At 36.2% G+C, this 15,005-nt stretch overlaps 1 protein-coding gene across 10 annotated transcripts in view; it reads right to left on the bottom strand.

Moving 5' to 3' along the window:
- The window catches only part of TANC2 (tetratricopeptide repeat, ankyrin repeat and coiled-coil containing 2), a 266,923-nt gene that overhangs the window by 63,275 nt on the left and 188,643 nt on the right, over positions 1 to 15,005 (bottom strand). For all 10 annotated transcript variants that reach the window (XM_081027315.1, XM_081027317.1, XM_081027318.1 and 7 more), the window contains 2 exons: positions 14,488 to 14,769; positions 10,232 to 10,365 (listed from right to left, as the gene is read on the bottom strand). In XM_081027315.1, the coding sequence (XP_080883441.1) occupies positions 10,232 to 10,365; positions 14,488 to 14,769 (416 nt within the window). The remainder of the gene's footprint in view (positions 1 to 10,231; positions 10,366 to 14,487; positions 14,770 to 15,005) is intronic.

Raw genomic sequence — 15,005 nt, 5'->3', positions numbered from 1 at the left:
GTATTCCAAACATAAAGTCTTGATTCCTTTGCAAAATCAGGCTGAAAAATCATTCAACACCTTCATGAAATGTGCACTGTGGCTCAAAATAGGTTATTTACAAGACATTTCAAAGTAGTTACGTAGTATTTTTACGTACATACAATCTGTCAAAAACATTTGGTACTTCCTGCAAATTGTCTATTGATGTTATCTAAAACTTTTCCTACGTATATGAATAGGAAACAAGTCTGAGAATGTAGTTTTTTTCTTCAGTCTCTCATTGTACCAGTGTTCAGTGATGGATATTAGATCACCCCCAATAGCTTTGAGGAAGTCATCATGGCCACTCATACTCTGTCACTATTATTCCTACTTCCTGAAAATGGTTCAGAATTAGTCCATCCTCAATAAATCAGCACGTAAAACCTTCCTCCTTGGTGAATTCTTGTTTCTCACAATTGAAATTTCATTTTCAGTTGAAATTTTAAATTGAAATTTCATTTTCAGCTATCTTTCTTATATGACTAATTTTTCCATCTCAAGTTTTTCTTATGTTAAATCCTTAAACTTAAAAAAAATTTAAGTATAGTTGGTATACAATATTAGTTATTAAAACAATTCTATCCAAAATGTATCTGATATGACCAGAATCATATTAATTCTTTGAAGGAGACAGTGAGTAAATTTTAGATTACTGCTATGAGTGAAGAAAGAAAAGGGGAGATTTGTAGGATATACAGACAAAAGAAAAGACTGGAGGTCAGTCTAGCTTTGGGTATAAAAAGCTTCTGATTTATTGCCGTGCACAATAAAACTAAGCACAATCCTCCTCAAAGGCTCTAATCAAATGATTGAGTAGCAGCAAATCTGTCAAGCTCATGTTAAAAGTCTCGGGCCTTCATTCTCCAAGGACCATTTTCTATTTCAAATGAATAATCTGTGACAGCATTAAGCTAATCTCACATTAAAAAAAAAAAAAGGGCAGCTTTGAATATCTGGAATTCATCTGGACACAAAAATTTAATTTACACAATGACTGGCATTTGCCTCAGTTAAATTCTAATGTTCAGTTGCCCTTCGCTCAGGTCTGCTCTCATATCCCATACTCCATGCCTCCTCCTTTTCATACTCCTCGAACTCCCTCATCACCACCTGATGGACTCAGCGTATCCCTTCCAACACTAGTTTGGCTTTTAGTATTTCTAGGAACTTGGAGGCTCAGACTAAACAACCACTTTCTCTTCCTTTTCTCCTGTTCTTCAGCTCTGACTCTAATCCTTACCCTAGGACTGGAAGCTAAGAACAGCTCTCAGACTTGGCTTCTGCCTCAGTTTTCCAGCTTGGAGCTCTACATCGCCCCCTTTTCTTGGCAGTAGGATTTTTTCTTTAACTTTTTATTTTGAACTAATTTTAGATCTACAGAAATGTTGCAAAATTAGTACACAGAGTTTCCGTATATCCCTCACCCCGTATCCTTTATTATTAACATCTTATATAACCATAGCATAATTATCAAAACCGGGATATAATACTGGGAAATAACACTGGCACAATGCTATGAACTAAAGGCATTATTCCAATTTTGTCAGTTTTCCACGGGTGTGCTTTTTCTGCTCCAGGATTCCATCCAGGACCCCATATTGCATTCAGTTATTATTTCTCCTTGGAATTCTTGCAGTCTGTAAAAACTCCTCAGTCTTTGTCTCTTAGGACCCTGACACTTTCGAAGAGTACTGATCATTTTGTCAAGTGCCCATCATTTTGGATTTATCTGTTTTCCTCATAATTCAACTGAAATGTTTTGGCAAGAATACCACAAAAACAATGTTGGGTCCTTCTCAGTGGATCATTTCATAGTGTTCATGACATTCACAGGTCCTGTTACTGGTGATCCTTTCATTAAGGTCAAGGTTTCTGCCAGGTTTTTCTACTGTAAATTTATTATTTTTCCCCTTGTAGTTAATAAATATCTTGAGGGTAGATACTTTGAGACAATGCATATCCTGTTTCTTCTCAAACACTTGCCCACTTATTTTCGTATCCATCAGTGGATCTGGTCTGCAACAATTATTACTGTGGTGCTTGCCTAATAATGATTTTCTATTTCCCTTTTTACTTCTACACTAACTGGAATTCTACTGGAAGAAAGAGCTGTCCTTTCTTCATTTATTTATTTGACTGATTTAATAAATATGGATTTATTTTATTCCATTGGTTATAATCCAATACTATATTTTGTTGTTTAATTTGTTCCAACTTTGGTCATTATGATCTTCAGGTTGGCATCTGTGTTCTTTCAAGAAGCTCCCCCATCTTTTTTTTTTTTTTTTTTAAAAAAAACCACTTTCTTGCTTTCTGGAACCACAAGATGTCCCAGGCTTGTCTTGTATTAACCCTACCCCAGACATAGCATTTTTACTTCTCCAGAGCCTTGGTTTTGTTTATTGGAGAATGGTGTTTAGAAAACAAGACCTGAGCCGTAGGTGTGCTTAATGCTATTTAAGTGTCATTGCTTTTGAGTCCTCTAAGTGGACAGAGCTAGGAAATGCATGTATATATGCGTATACTGATTCACATATAAATATCCATCCATATTTCTGTATTTCTCTCTCTATATATCTGTATCGATAGATACATTTATATATATGAATATAGTTTTATATCTACTCATAGTTTTAAATATATATATTATATATATTTATATACATATTTATATATATTTACACATATATATAAATATATATATATTTAAAACTATGGGTATATACTGATTCCTCAAATTTCCATCCAGTAACACCTGGCTCATTTTAGATGTCTGTCTCCTCATTTGTAACTTCTTTCTCCAACAATAAGAAACCAGGCCTTGTTATTTACAATTTATTTACTTATTCATTCAATTCCAGTATATACATGAAGGATTTCCAGAATTGTTAACACATATCCACGTGAGAAACACATTTATTAACTAAATTACAGCATTTATGTACATTTCTTTTTGTCTTTAGCCTTATGGTATTCAGTCAAGATACTGTTTTCCAAACTTAAGTTAGCTTTTTATTTCTCTGCCTCCTTCAGTGTGGCTATGTTATTTATTTGCATTACAGTTAGGTTCATCTGCGAGTGTTTGCATTCCATTTTGGGTTTCCCACATATACTGGTTGGTTTTAACTAATGTTGGGGTCTGTGAAACATTAGTATGTTTTTGAGTCAAAGCTACACAAAAAGATCTATTTAAAGAAGGGTCAGTCCCTCTTCATCCCTGTACACCATTCCCATCATCCACTTTCCAATCCTTTCCCATCCATCTGCTTTTGGTACCAATCACTTTTCTCTGTGGTTTATCCTTCCTACATTTCTTCTGTACAAATAAGCAGATACACGTGCATGTTTTTATATCATTTCCTTCCTTCCATGAAAGTCAGCATCCCTAGATATTCTCTTGCACTTTCCTCCCCCAGTAAGAGCACATCTTGAAAAATCACAAAGATCTTCTTCATTCTTCTTTTTATAGCTGCATAGTACTCCAAGTGGATGTATAATAGTTTATTTAGCTTCTCTCTGTATTTCCAATGTTTTGCAATTATAAACAGAACTGCAATGGAAAACCTTGTGGGTACTTATTTTTGTATCATTTGAGGTATATCTTCAGGGTAGATTTCTACAAACGGGATGCTGGGTCAAAAGGTGAGTGCATATAAAGTTTTGTTAGGCATTACCCAATTTCCTTCCAGAGGGGTTGTGCCAATTGTCATTCTCACCTGTATGAGGGGGTCTGTTTTCTAACAGCTGCATCAATAGAATGTACATTTATAAAGCTTTTTCCAGCCTGACAGGTGAAAATGATACCTCAGAGTTTTCATTTGCATTTCTCTAATCATAAGTCAGTTTAAACATGTTTTTCCAAATGTCTAAGTACCATTTCAATCTCTTTTTTAATAAATTGTCTGTTATTTCTCCCCTCCTCCCCCATTTTTCTATCGTGTTTTGGCCCTTTGTTCAATTCTTTAAACAGAACGGATCTGTGGTATATGTTGTAAATATTTTCTCTCATTTTTTAGTTTTATTTTGATTTTTTGTTGTTGTTGTTATGGAACATTTTTTTTAATATAATTAAATTTATCAATTTTTCCTTCTCTATTCCTCTATTCTTAAATCTTAGTTAGAAAGCCTTTCTCTTCACCAAGGAAAGAGGAAGTTACTCATGTTTTCATCTATTATTTGTCTGGTTTCATTTTTTACACTTAGATACCCAACCCATTTAGTTTATTCTTGTTCACGGTGTGAGATATGGATTAATTTTATTCTTATGGCTACTTAGTTGTCCCAGCGCCATTTAATTAAAAAGTCCATCTTTACCCTAGTGCTCTGAGATGCTGCTTTTGTCATAACTAAATATCCATATGTATTTGGGTCTAATTCTGAACTTCTATTCCACTGTCCTATTAGTCTATCCATGTACCAGTAGCACACTGTTTTGACTATAAAGGTTTTATAGTATGCTTCCATGTCTGACAGAACCCTATCATTCATTTAGCTATCACAGAACTTGGTAATGTTTAGCTTTGTTATAACGCTAGACCTAAATAGCTATATCCCATAGATTGTTATTATGAATCAATTATAGATCACTGATTACCAAGGAAGTTAGGGCTAATACCAAATACAAATTTTAAGAAAAAGTGACTATTTTATTTAGTCCATCTGAAATTCCTAGAGAAGTAGGTCTGGTATGGTAACAGTATGATAGCCCAAGTGCATGTAATTCAGAGTTTATGAAACCCTATCTCAGAGACGGGTGGAATTTCACACTTTCTATCAAGATTTATTTCTGTGCACGTGAATCTGATTCTAATTTGACATAATAAGTTGGTTGGGAACCATTATTATGAAAATCACTCAGTTGAATGCCCCAAGATGTCCTAATAGAAAATATTGACATTTATATTCATTCAGTAAATATCAATTGAACTTTCATCATATACAGACATATAATCACCTGTATGCCCTTCAAAGTCTAGCAGGAAAGAGAGACAATTAAACAAGTGATAATAATAGATGGAGGTTCTTCAAAAAATTAAAAATTGAATTACTGAGGAATTGAATAATATCTGGCAACTCTATTTCTTAGAAAAGGGAAATCCTATCTCGAAGAGATATCTGCAGCCTCATGTTCACTGCATCATTATTTATAATAGCTAAGACATGGAAACAGCAACAGATGAATGGATTAAGAAAATGGGGCATATGTACATACCGGAATATTATTCACCCATAAAAAGAAGAAAACCTGCCACATGTGACAAGATGAATGGAGGGCATTATGCCAAGCAAAATAAGTCAGAGAAAGACAAATTTGGTATGATCTCACTTACATGTGGAATCTATAAAAAAAAAAACACCAAAAACCGAAAAACCCCCACAGAAACAGAGAACAGAATGGTGAGTGCCAGAGGCAGGGAGTAATGGGTGAGGGAAATGAGTGAAGGTGGTCAAAAGGTACAACCTTTCCCTTGTAAGATAAATGAGCCCTGAGGATATAGTGTACAGCATGGTGAGTACAGTTAATAATACATTAATATTTGTAAGTGGCTGAGAGAGTAGATCTTAAAAGTTCTCATCAGAAGAAAAAATTTTGTAACTATGTGAGTTGCATAAAAACTTTTTTAAAAAAAATTTTACGTCAGCAAAATGACTGAAAGGTGATCCTTTGTTGTAATTTTCTTGCTTTAAAGTGACATTCAATTACTAATAGATTTTCAAAAAACAATGAACAAAAACCCTTCCTGTCATAGTAGAGAGGCAGCACAATATAGTGGCTCAAAAAGCATGGGCTCTGGTCTACCTGCCTCCACTTAAGTCTCGGTTCAGTCATGTACTAGTTATCTCAGCAAGTTATTTAACCTCAGAGCCTCTGTTTCCTTATCTGCAAAATGGGGGAGAGTAATAGAACTCACCTCATGGAGGTGGACACTGGCTTTGAATCCTAGCTTGGCCATTTACTAATAGTGTGACCTTGTAAAAATTAATTATTACTGAAGCACAGTTTCCTCATCTGTAAAATGGGGATGATATGGGGACTACCTCACAGGGTTAAGGTAGGAATGAAGAAATGAAATAACAAACATAACATAAATAGCACTGAGCGCCAAACAAGTTGAGCCCTCAGTAAATGGAAGCGAGCTTCTCCTTCTCTGGTGAATTCTGCATGTATGACCATTTGGTAGTAACAGACTGAAACCTGGAAAAGCCATAGTTATTGTAGTTAAATTCACATGACATCTCTGTTGCCCTCTACTGCGATTATACATCAGAAGAAATGTGTAACATTAACTGGAAATATATTTAAGAGATGTCAACCTAGCAAAATCTGTTACTTCCAGTGGAAAGTTTTCTTCAATAAATAAAATTGTTCTAAAGTTTGGGCAAACACTCGTCAGTGTTCTCAATTAAGCAGCAGCACAAGCAGCAGCAAGAATACTACAAAATACCAATGATAACAACTGATATACAAGAATTGACACTAAAGACTCTGTCTATCAAATCAAGAGGTTTTTCAAGGACACTTTTAATTTTCATCTATTATCTTACTTCATCAAAATACTGATTTGAAAAATCTTATTGAAAAATTCTGCTTACTGGCTTATTATAGATGAGAAGCAAGATTGCTGGCTTCTGCTCTATGTTTCTACAGCACAAAATTGTGTACTTGAACTGTAACATGTGACACAATTACTGGGGTAATATTCAGTTTTAATCTAAGGGGCCATTTCTTATGCAATGCTTATTATAAACTTAAAAATCCCATTTCTATGTGCAAACAGGTGCATTTATGTATTTTGCTTAAGGAAGAAATAATCATGAAATTTGTAATATGTTCCTTCAGTAAGTATAAATAATCACTAATTTCCTACTTACAATACTTAACATTTTCCAAACACTGAATATAAACATCAATTTAAATCTAAGGGGCCATTTCTTATACTATGTTTAATATAAATTTTAAAAATCCCCTCTCTAGGTAAAAAAAGATTTATTTCTATTTTGCTTAAGAAAGACAATCATGGAATTTAAAATGTGATCACTTTTCAAGAAAGTATAGTCACTGATTTCCTACTAACAATATTTAACATTTTCCAAATATTGAACATAAACATCTTAAGCCTTTTTCTTTTGATGAGAGAGAGACTAATGAGTGACAACGTGGGGAGACTTAATTCTCTGAGCTCTTTTTAGCACTCATCACCATCTGACATATTATATATTTATCTGTTTATTGCTTTTCTCCCACCGTGACAATGTGGGCTACATAACAGCAGGGACTGGATCTGTTTTGTTCAGTGCTTTTATCAGTCTTGTATTATAGGCGTTCCAAACACACATTCTAAATGAATAAATGAATAATTGTGATGATGGAACCTCTTCAGCATTTGTGTATTTCTAAGACAATATTTATTCTGATTGTTCTAAAGAAGAGGCTGAAGCCAGTTTATATAGAATATTTAGAAAAAAACAGAGATATTTTTTAAGTTGCATTGAATTAGCAACGAATATGAGGGAAATCCTAGATGGTTTCAGAAGTCCAGTTATAAATGGATGTGTACCAATAAGTGGGACTAATTAAAAATGCAGTTGGAGGAAACATGCTGTTTCTGGCTCCGAGCTAGACCAGATTTTATTAGAACCTTATGATATTGCAGATGACTCTCTATTCCTCATTACTAATTAACCATGACAAGAGACTTCTTTGAATATCGGAAACAGACATTTTACATTCTGTTCTTCTCTTGAAAATCCTCAAAAATAAGGAGAATAAGAAACAGAAATGCAAACTCGATAAGCATACCTATAATGGCAGATTATAATATATAAAGATGGAAAGTGTATGTAGGATTCATAGTGACTTAACAGATAGAAGGTGAAACCAATGCCTGTGGGGTAAAGGGGAAAGGTTGTGCGTGTGTAATAACAACAAGAGTTAAGCCAAACCATCTGTAAAACCACAGAAAAGCGTAGGAGTTAGAAGCACCAGGTACGGTGGAAGTGAAGGTGAAGAAGGGAGTTGAAACACAGAAATAATTTGCAGTTTATATAAGGAGAAGTTAGATTCCCCAAGTATCCATCCCCACACTGTCCAGCGGGTAACTACCGTCCCCAGCACCCACAGGAAAGAGAATTCTATTCACTAAAGAGACTACATCAGAGAACATCTATATGTAGGGACACCAGACACAGAGCAGGCAGAGATCAGGTGCGAGACTGAAAGAAGGAGCTGAAGTAAAAGTCTCCATAATGAACAGTAGAACTCCATCCCTCTGCCCCTGCCTAGCTCCAGAATGCAGGCACTAAGGACATATACTCTCCACGGAAGAGAATGATGGATTGATTCTTTGCTAGAGATGAACAGCACAAGAAAAAACAAACAGACAAAAAAACTAATGGACACTGACGTTGGGGTATTTCCAGTAAAGGTTGGTGGGTCATCTTAATGCTCTCTAGTTATGATCTTTATACACAAAAGCTTCCAATCATTTTTTCAGTGCCTAATTATTAAGGAAGAGAAAAGATACCATCCAAAAAACAAGAATAGAATGCTATAAAAAAGAAGGGAACAACTGGGGAAAAAGAAAGAGCTATTAGAAATTAAAACTATGATAACCAAAACAAGTTTTTGTGAAAGGATTGGAAGGTAATGTTGAGGAAATCTCTTACTGGTAGATCAAAAACCAAAACAGAAAAGCAAAAGTATAAAAAAAAGGAGAGAAAAGACAAGAAAACGTTTTTCTAATTTTTTCTAAATCTAATTTTTGATTAAAAGGAGTTGTTGAATAAGAGAACAGAGGAAATGGTGGTGAGGAAACTATCACTAAACAACACTAAAGCATTTCTTTGAATCAAAGAATATCTCCAGGTCTCACTAGGTACCAACAGAATAAATGAAAAAAAAAAAAAGAAAAAAAAAGACCCAAGAACAATAGTGATGAAAAGAGGATACTAAGAAAGAGAAAAAGGAAAAGAGGAAAAGTATTTATAAAGTATTAGGAATAAGAACAGTACCATATTATTTAATACCAATACTGGAAACTCAAGACAATTGAGTCATGCCTTCAAAATTCTGAGGGAAAATAATTTTTAACCTAGAATTATATACATGTCAAACAAACAGCCAAGTATGAGAATGGAATAAATATGCTTTTAAAAAATTAAATCTCAAAAAACTTAACCTTCCATGCATTAGTTCTTAGGAAACTACTGGAGCATGTACTCCACCCAAAAGAGGAATAAAATCAAGAAAAAAGATGCCATGGGATCCAACACAGAGGTAATAAGAATTTCAAAGACAGTAACTAGGTAATAAGCTGCAAGAGCATCTTTGGGTCCAGACTGAGCTCCATGAAGGGCTCTAGGATGGATGTCTCCAGAGTAAACAAACGTAACTGATGTAGTCAATTGTATTGAGAGGTATTCTAACCAGGCTATTAAGGGTTATGGTGTAATTTAACCTTAGGTGTGAAGAAAAATAAGCAGATTTTAAAATGAGGCATTTCAAAAATCCAGGAAAAACAAAATTGCTTCAGAAGGAAATTGTTATCCTTGGTTCCAATATAACTGTACTGAGATGGAGGAGGAAGAAAAGAAAAGAGGTAAAATTCTCATCATCCATATAATTAGCAATGGATAATGTATAAAACTACTAAGAAAAGTTACAGAAGTACATATATGAATATTAACTAGAAATATGGAGGTGAAGATCAGAGAAACAGCCCTAAGAGGTGAAAGTGGCTATCTTTGGGAAGAAGGTGGGCTGAGTGGGGGGAAGGGAACTGCAGGTTTTTATTGTAAGTCTGAGCCTTATTTGATTTTCTAAACTATGCATATACATAACTTTGATAAAAATAGAAATTTAAAACCCAAACATATAAAAAATATTACGGATGGTATAATAGCAGGATGAGTTTTGGACGAGGAATTAACTACTGATTACTTACACTGTGAACTTGGGTAAACCATGTAACTTCTTTGAGTCTCAACTTCCTTATCTATTCATTACAGAAGTTTGATTATTTCTAAGGGATTTTCCCACTCTAAGGTTCTGGTTCCATCATAATAAAGTCTTTTTCCAGAAACTTTTGTCCATGGTCTCACGGTATACTTGTACATATTTGTGTTCTCTTTGCCAAGCATCTCCCTACCTTTGCCCCTTGATGTCCAAATGGAACTAGCATGCCCGCAACCTGGGAATGCTATGTACCTGTGAGGCTAGTCTCCGCATAGCCTCCTCCTGCCGCCTGCGCATTTCTGGAGTTCCTGGACAGCTTCCACTGGTGATGGACGAGTGGGCTGAAGTTGGCTGTGTGAGTGGCAGCTCTCTGTTGGCATCCGCATCTGGATTAAAAAGATGAGATGTTTGCATCAGATAATCATAAAACTCTGAACTAAAGGAAGATTGATTAAATTCCATTTGTTCTATGATCCAGCAATTCTACTTCTAGGAATGTGCCCAAGAGAAATAAAAACGTGTCCACACAAAAACTTGTATACAAATGTTCAAAGAAGCAAGATTCATAATAGCCCAGAAGTAGGAACAACCTAAATGTCTATCAACCGATAAATGTTTAAAATGTGGTGTATCTATCCATACAATTGACTATTATTTGACAATAAAACAAATGTGATAGTTGTATGTATTGTATCATACAATAAGGATAACCCTTAAAAATATTACTCACTCATATAAGCCAGTTAGAAAAGACCATACATTATATGATTCTATTTATATGAATTGCCCAGAATACAGACTTTATAGAGGCAAAAAATAAATTAGTGGTTACCTAGTGGTTGGAGGTAGGGAATTAAGGGGGAGAATGGAGACTGACTGGCTAAGAGGCATAGGATTTCTTTCAGGAGGGATGAAAATGTTTAATATTAGATTATGGTGATTGCTGTACAACTCTGTGAATATACTAAAAAACACTGAATCGAACAATTTAAATGGGTGAATTGTATGGTATGTAAATTATAGCTTAATAAAGCTGTTTTTTAAAAATTCTGTTTATTCATGTTATTTAGAAAATGTCTTACCCACTACTAGAAATTATAGAATATATTTATGAATACAAATCATACTTTCGAAATGGGCACCAAAAGGAAGTAGGCTGCTATCCGATGGTCAATAGCTATTGAAAAGGAGGAGGAATCGCAGAAGGTGGTCCTCATTTAACTCCCTACCAGTAGGACCAAATTGAGACGTCATCAAAAACCGGCAAAGTAAACTTCCGAGTCACTGGATAGAGTTCTGAATAATTGTAGGAGGGTAGATGTGGTAGATGGCAGTGAAAAAAGCTTGAAATGTGTCAGCTGAGGTAAAGTTCAGTGACTGTCATTGGATCATTTCTGTTGTTCACTCCCTCTCCTCACCCCATTCCCCTTTATCGATATTTGACTTTGTGGGTAATTATTGTCTGAATACCCTCTGTCTTCTAGCTAGTTCCTTTAAATATGCCTTCTTTTTTTGTCTGAGTGTCTTTCCTTCCTGTTTGGTATTCAGAGAACAGTAGAAATAAAAGTTAATATGCAGGCAGACTGCAGAGCAAAACAGACTTCTAAAATGAGCAGAGTAGTGGGGGAGGGGTTACTTAACAGCTGTTTGGGGACTTGGCATCTGTTGGCAAATGTCAAATTCGAATAATAACTATACTGAGACTTAGTGACAGGACACTGTAGTCTTGTATTAGACAGAGCTTCCATAACTGCTGTACTAAGTAGGTTTGTAGTTAACGTAACAATGCCTGAATTACACAACAGGTCTATTTTCACAAAATGTCTTTGCTCTTTGTGTGTATGTGTTGGGGGGTGGGTGATGATGGTGGTAGGGGAGACTGACGGGGGTGTCAGGTTTGGGAAGGGGTGCAGGCAGCAAGCAGGATGACAGGCTAGTGCCTGCCCTGACAACTCTTCTGCATCTTACCAAGGAGATGACAAGGAGGGGGCGGCTGGGGGCTGAGTGTCTGTGGGGGAAGGACAAAGCCAGGCAGTGCAGCACTGCAGGCTCAACTGCCCACATCTACAGCAGTGCTGCTCGGTGCAGAGGAGGCAGGGCAGAAGAGAAGACGGCGGATGATGCAGAGATGGGAGGTGGGGGCTCCGATAACTTTCCACTTGTTCTTATTATCGCTGCAAGAACATCACGGGTATCACTGAGGATTAGGAGAGCCAGTGGGATTCCAAACAAACCTATCCGAGCTTAATGTAAATTAAACTCTGTTAAAAAATTAAGCCAATTCTCTCTATATAGACATCATTTTTATTCTGCTACTGTCGGCAGCGTTCTAGTGCCAGCTCATACAGTAACAGATTAATGCTGAAAACAGCTTGCACTTTATCGGTCACTTAGTCTTGACCCTTTTTAAGGACTAGTGGTTAGGCTAAGATGGCAGAGGTAGACAGTAGCTCGGAGGTCAAGATACAACAAAAATTATTTTATTCAAGGCTGGCTCGTGTAATTCTGATAAATATATAACCACATATTCTAACTCCTTTGACACATTATCATATTTTGAAAGTTAACTATCAGGCCAAATCTACAGTCTCAACATATTGACATTTGTGTCATGAATGAGAGTGTCCACATATTTTTAGAATTTCTCTGGAGATAAAAGGCAATGGATGTTAGAGAATAACTTAATGAACTACCTTAAAGAACCTCTGCTTTGGGGAGCACATGGGCTATTTTCTATTAACTCTTGCTCTCCCAGACTTAGAGAGGGGGACTACCAGATAACTTTGCTTTCTAGAAAGCCCTTAGCATTTATCCTCTGCCATGCATGATTTTGCCATTCGGTTATCTGCAACAGCGATAGACAGAGGAGTCAGAGAGACTACTAGCTATCTGCTTTTCTTTCAGACACACTCAAATAGTTAACCTCTTGGATTACTCAGATAAGAAGTAGTTCACTTAACTACTCAAAGGAAAATACTGGAATAGGTGTGAAAAATTACTTTCAACCGTGACGACATTCTTAGAATTACAGAATTTTAGCACTGGAACAAATCTTAACGATCACCTAGTCCCTCTTCCTCATTTTACAAATGAGAAAACTGAGGTTTAATACATTAAAATTCTCAAGGTTACAAAGTACAGTCAATTTGAGTATTGGGGCTCAAACTCTGGGCTCTTGAGTCCCATGACACTATGCCAATCTACCTCGGAAAACCTTCATGTAGAGACTAAGCATGACCTTGTTCTTAAGAACATATTTTTCATACCAATTCTTACCATACTCTGGTAAACAGGGACTCTCTCTTGATTCAATCAGTTCTCTTTCTAAACACTAGTTCTACATGTTAGATATCCACACATTTACCAGAGGCAGTCTGCCTATTTAATGACATGACACTGCTAGTGAATTTCAACAGGAAGCCAGGATGACTGGCAGGTGTTCAGTGAGTTCCTGTTGAGATTCAGCACTGTGTACTTTGTAATGACTATGATTGCACACAAACCATTTCTAGTGGCTGCTGTCTGAAAATCTGTGGTGAGCTAGGTTATGGAGTTGGACTAGCAGATCAATAGTTTCTTTTTTTGTTGTTCTCTTATAACTAACAGAAATCAGATAGACTGGTTCTATATATACAGTGTACATAGGAAGAACCTCTATATATTTCCTTTTATCTCCTTTACTCGAGTTCCAACAATAAGGAGAGGCAGCATAGCAAAATGGGTACAGCAATGGCCTCTGAAACCAGACTGCTTAGGCTCAAATTCTAGTTTCACTATTTATTGGCTACGAAACCTGGGAGGCTTACTTAACCTCTCTGAGTCTCAGATCACTTATCTATGAAATAAAGACATTAACAACCTTACTGAGTTGATAAGAGGATTGGATGAATTAATATTTGTGAAGGTCTTAGAGAATGCCTGGTACTAAGACCACATGAGTATTTTAAAAATAAATAAACAAGATCCTTGTGGTGATCATTAAGCTTCGCCCTGCCTAGGATGAAAGAAGCATGGATATATATACAATCTCTGCATCTTCTCACAAGGAAGCAGGAGAAACCCTTCAAGGACACAATGAAGTTCAAGCCCAAGCAGTGCAATTCTATCAATAGCAAGGAAATGAAGGCCGCAAACAGATTGTGCTGGCATGTAACAAGAAGACATGGGCAAAGGCTGAGTAAAAGCTGACAGTGATGGATGCAAATGGCTTTTATAGGCAATTGCTGTAGTCATTTTCCAAAGGACAGACTAACCAGATAGCCAACAGGGAAGAGTCATAAATTTATTCTAAGAGAAAGGTTTTTTTCCAGTCACACTTAGGTTACTGTTGGTATGTGGGTTAAATGTAAACAGAGGATTATAATCTTTCCCTCAACTCTGAATAAATGGTCCTCACATGTGAGTTGGGTTTTGCAGGTCAGAAAATAAAAGGAAATGAAACAATATAAATATGTCAGAAAACATTTCAGAGCAATGAAGCAGGGAGTTCTTTAAAAAGGAATACATACGTTTGGGGGAGGCATGTGGGCTGTCTGAGGCGATCTGTCTCATCCGTGTTCCATGGCAGCTGAGGGCCACAAGTCTGGAGATGATGGCAGTTTTGCCGAACCCAATGTTTCCCACAATCACTACTCCTTGGTTCACACTGGCATTTGAACTTTGAAGTTGAGCATCTATTTCGTGGAAAACCCAATCCCGGCCAACAAACACTGACTCTGTAGTGATGCTGGGTACTTCAAACAGCAGAGGCTTCAGGGAGATATCTGGAGGCCTATAAGGTGCAAAGCGAACTAGAAGGAACAATAAGAAAACACAGAACTCAGGCCAAGCCATCAACAGTGAGAGAAATAAAGAAAAAAAGCAGTATGGTTTATGAGACTATTAGAGTTACAGTATGATGGTACTCTGGTTTATTCAGAAAATAATAAAACTCTGAATTTTGGTTCTACACAGATAAACAATGGCAGGTGAGTTAGAGCCATTTGATATTCTAGTTGGTAAAACACAAACACTGCTCAAACAGTGA

The sequence above is a fragment of the Rhinolophus hipposideros genome (assembly GCF_964194185.1).
Source record: "Rhinolophus hipposideros genome assembly, chromosome: 20".
NCBI lineage: Eukaryota > Metazoa > Chordata > Mammalia > Chiroptera > Rhinolophidae > Rhinolophus > Rhinolophus hipposideros.
Note: the sequence above shows the minus strand (reverse complement) of the source record. Positions and strands in the feature narration are given on the sequence as shown.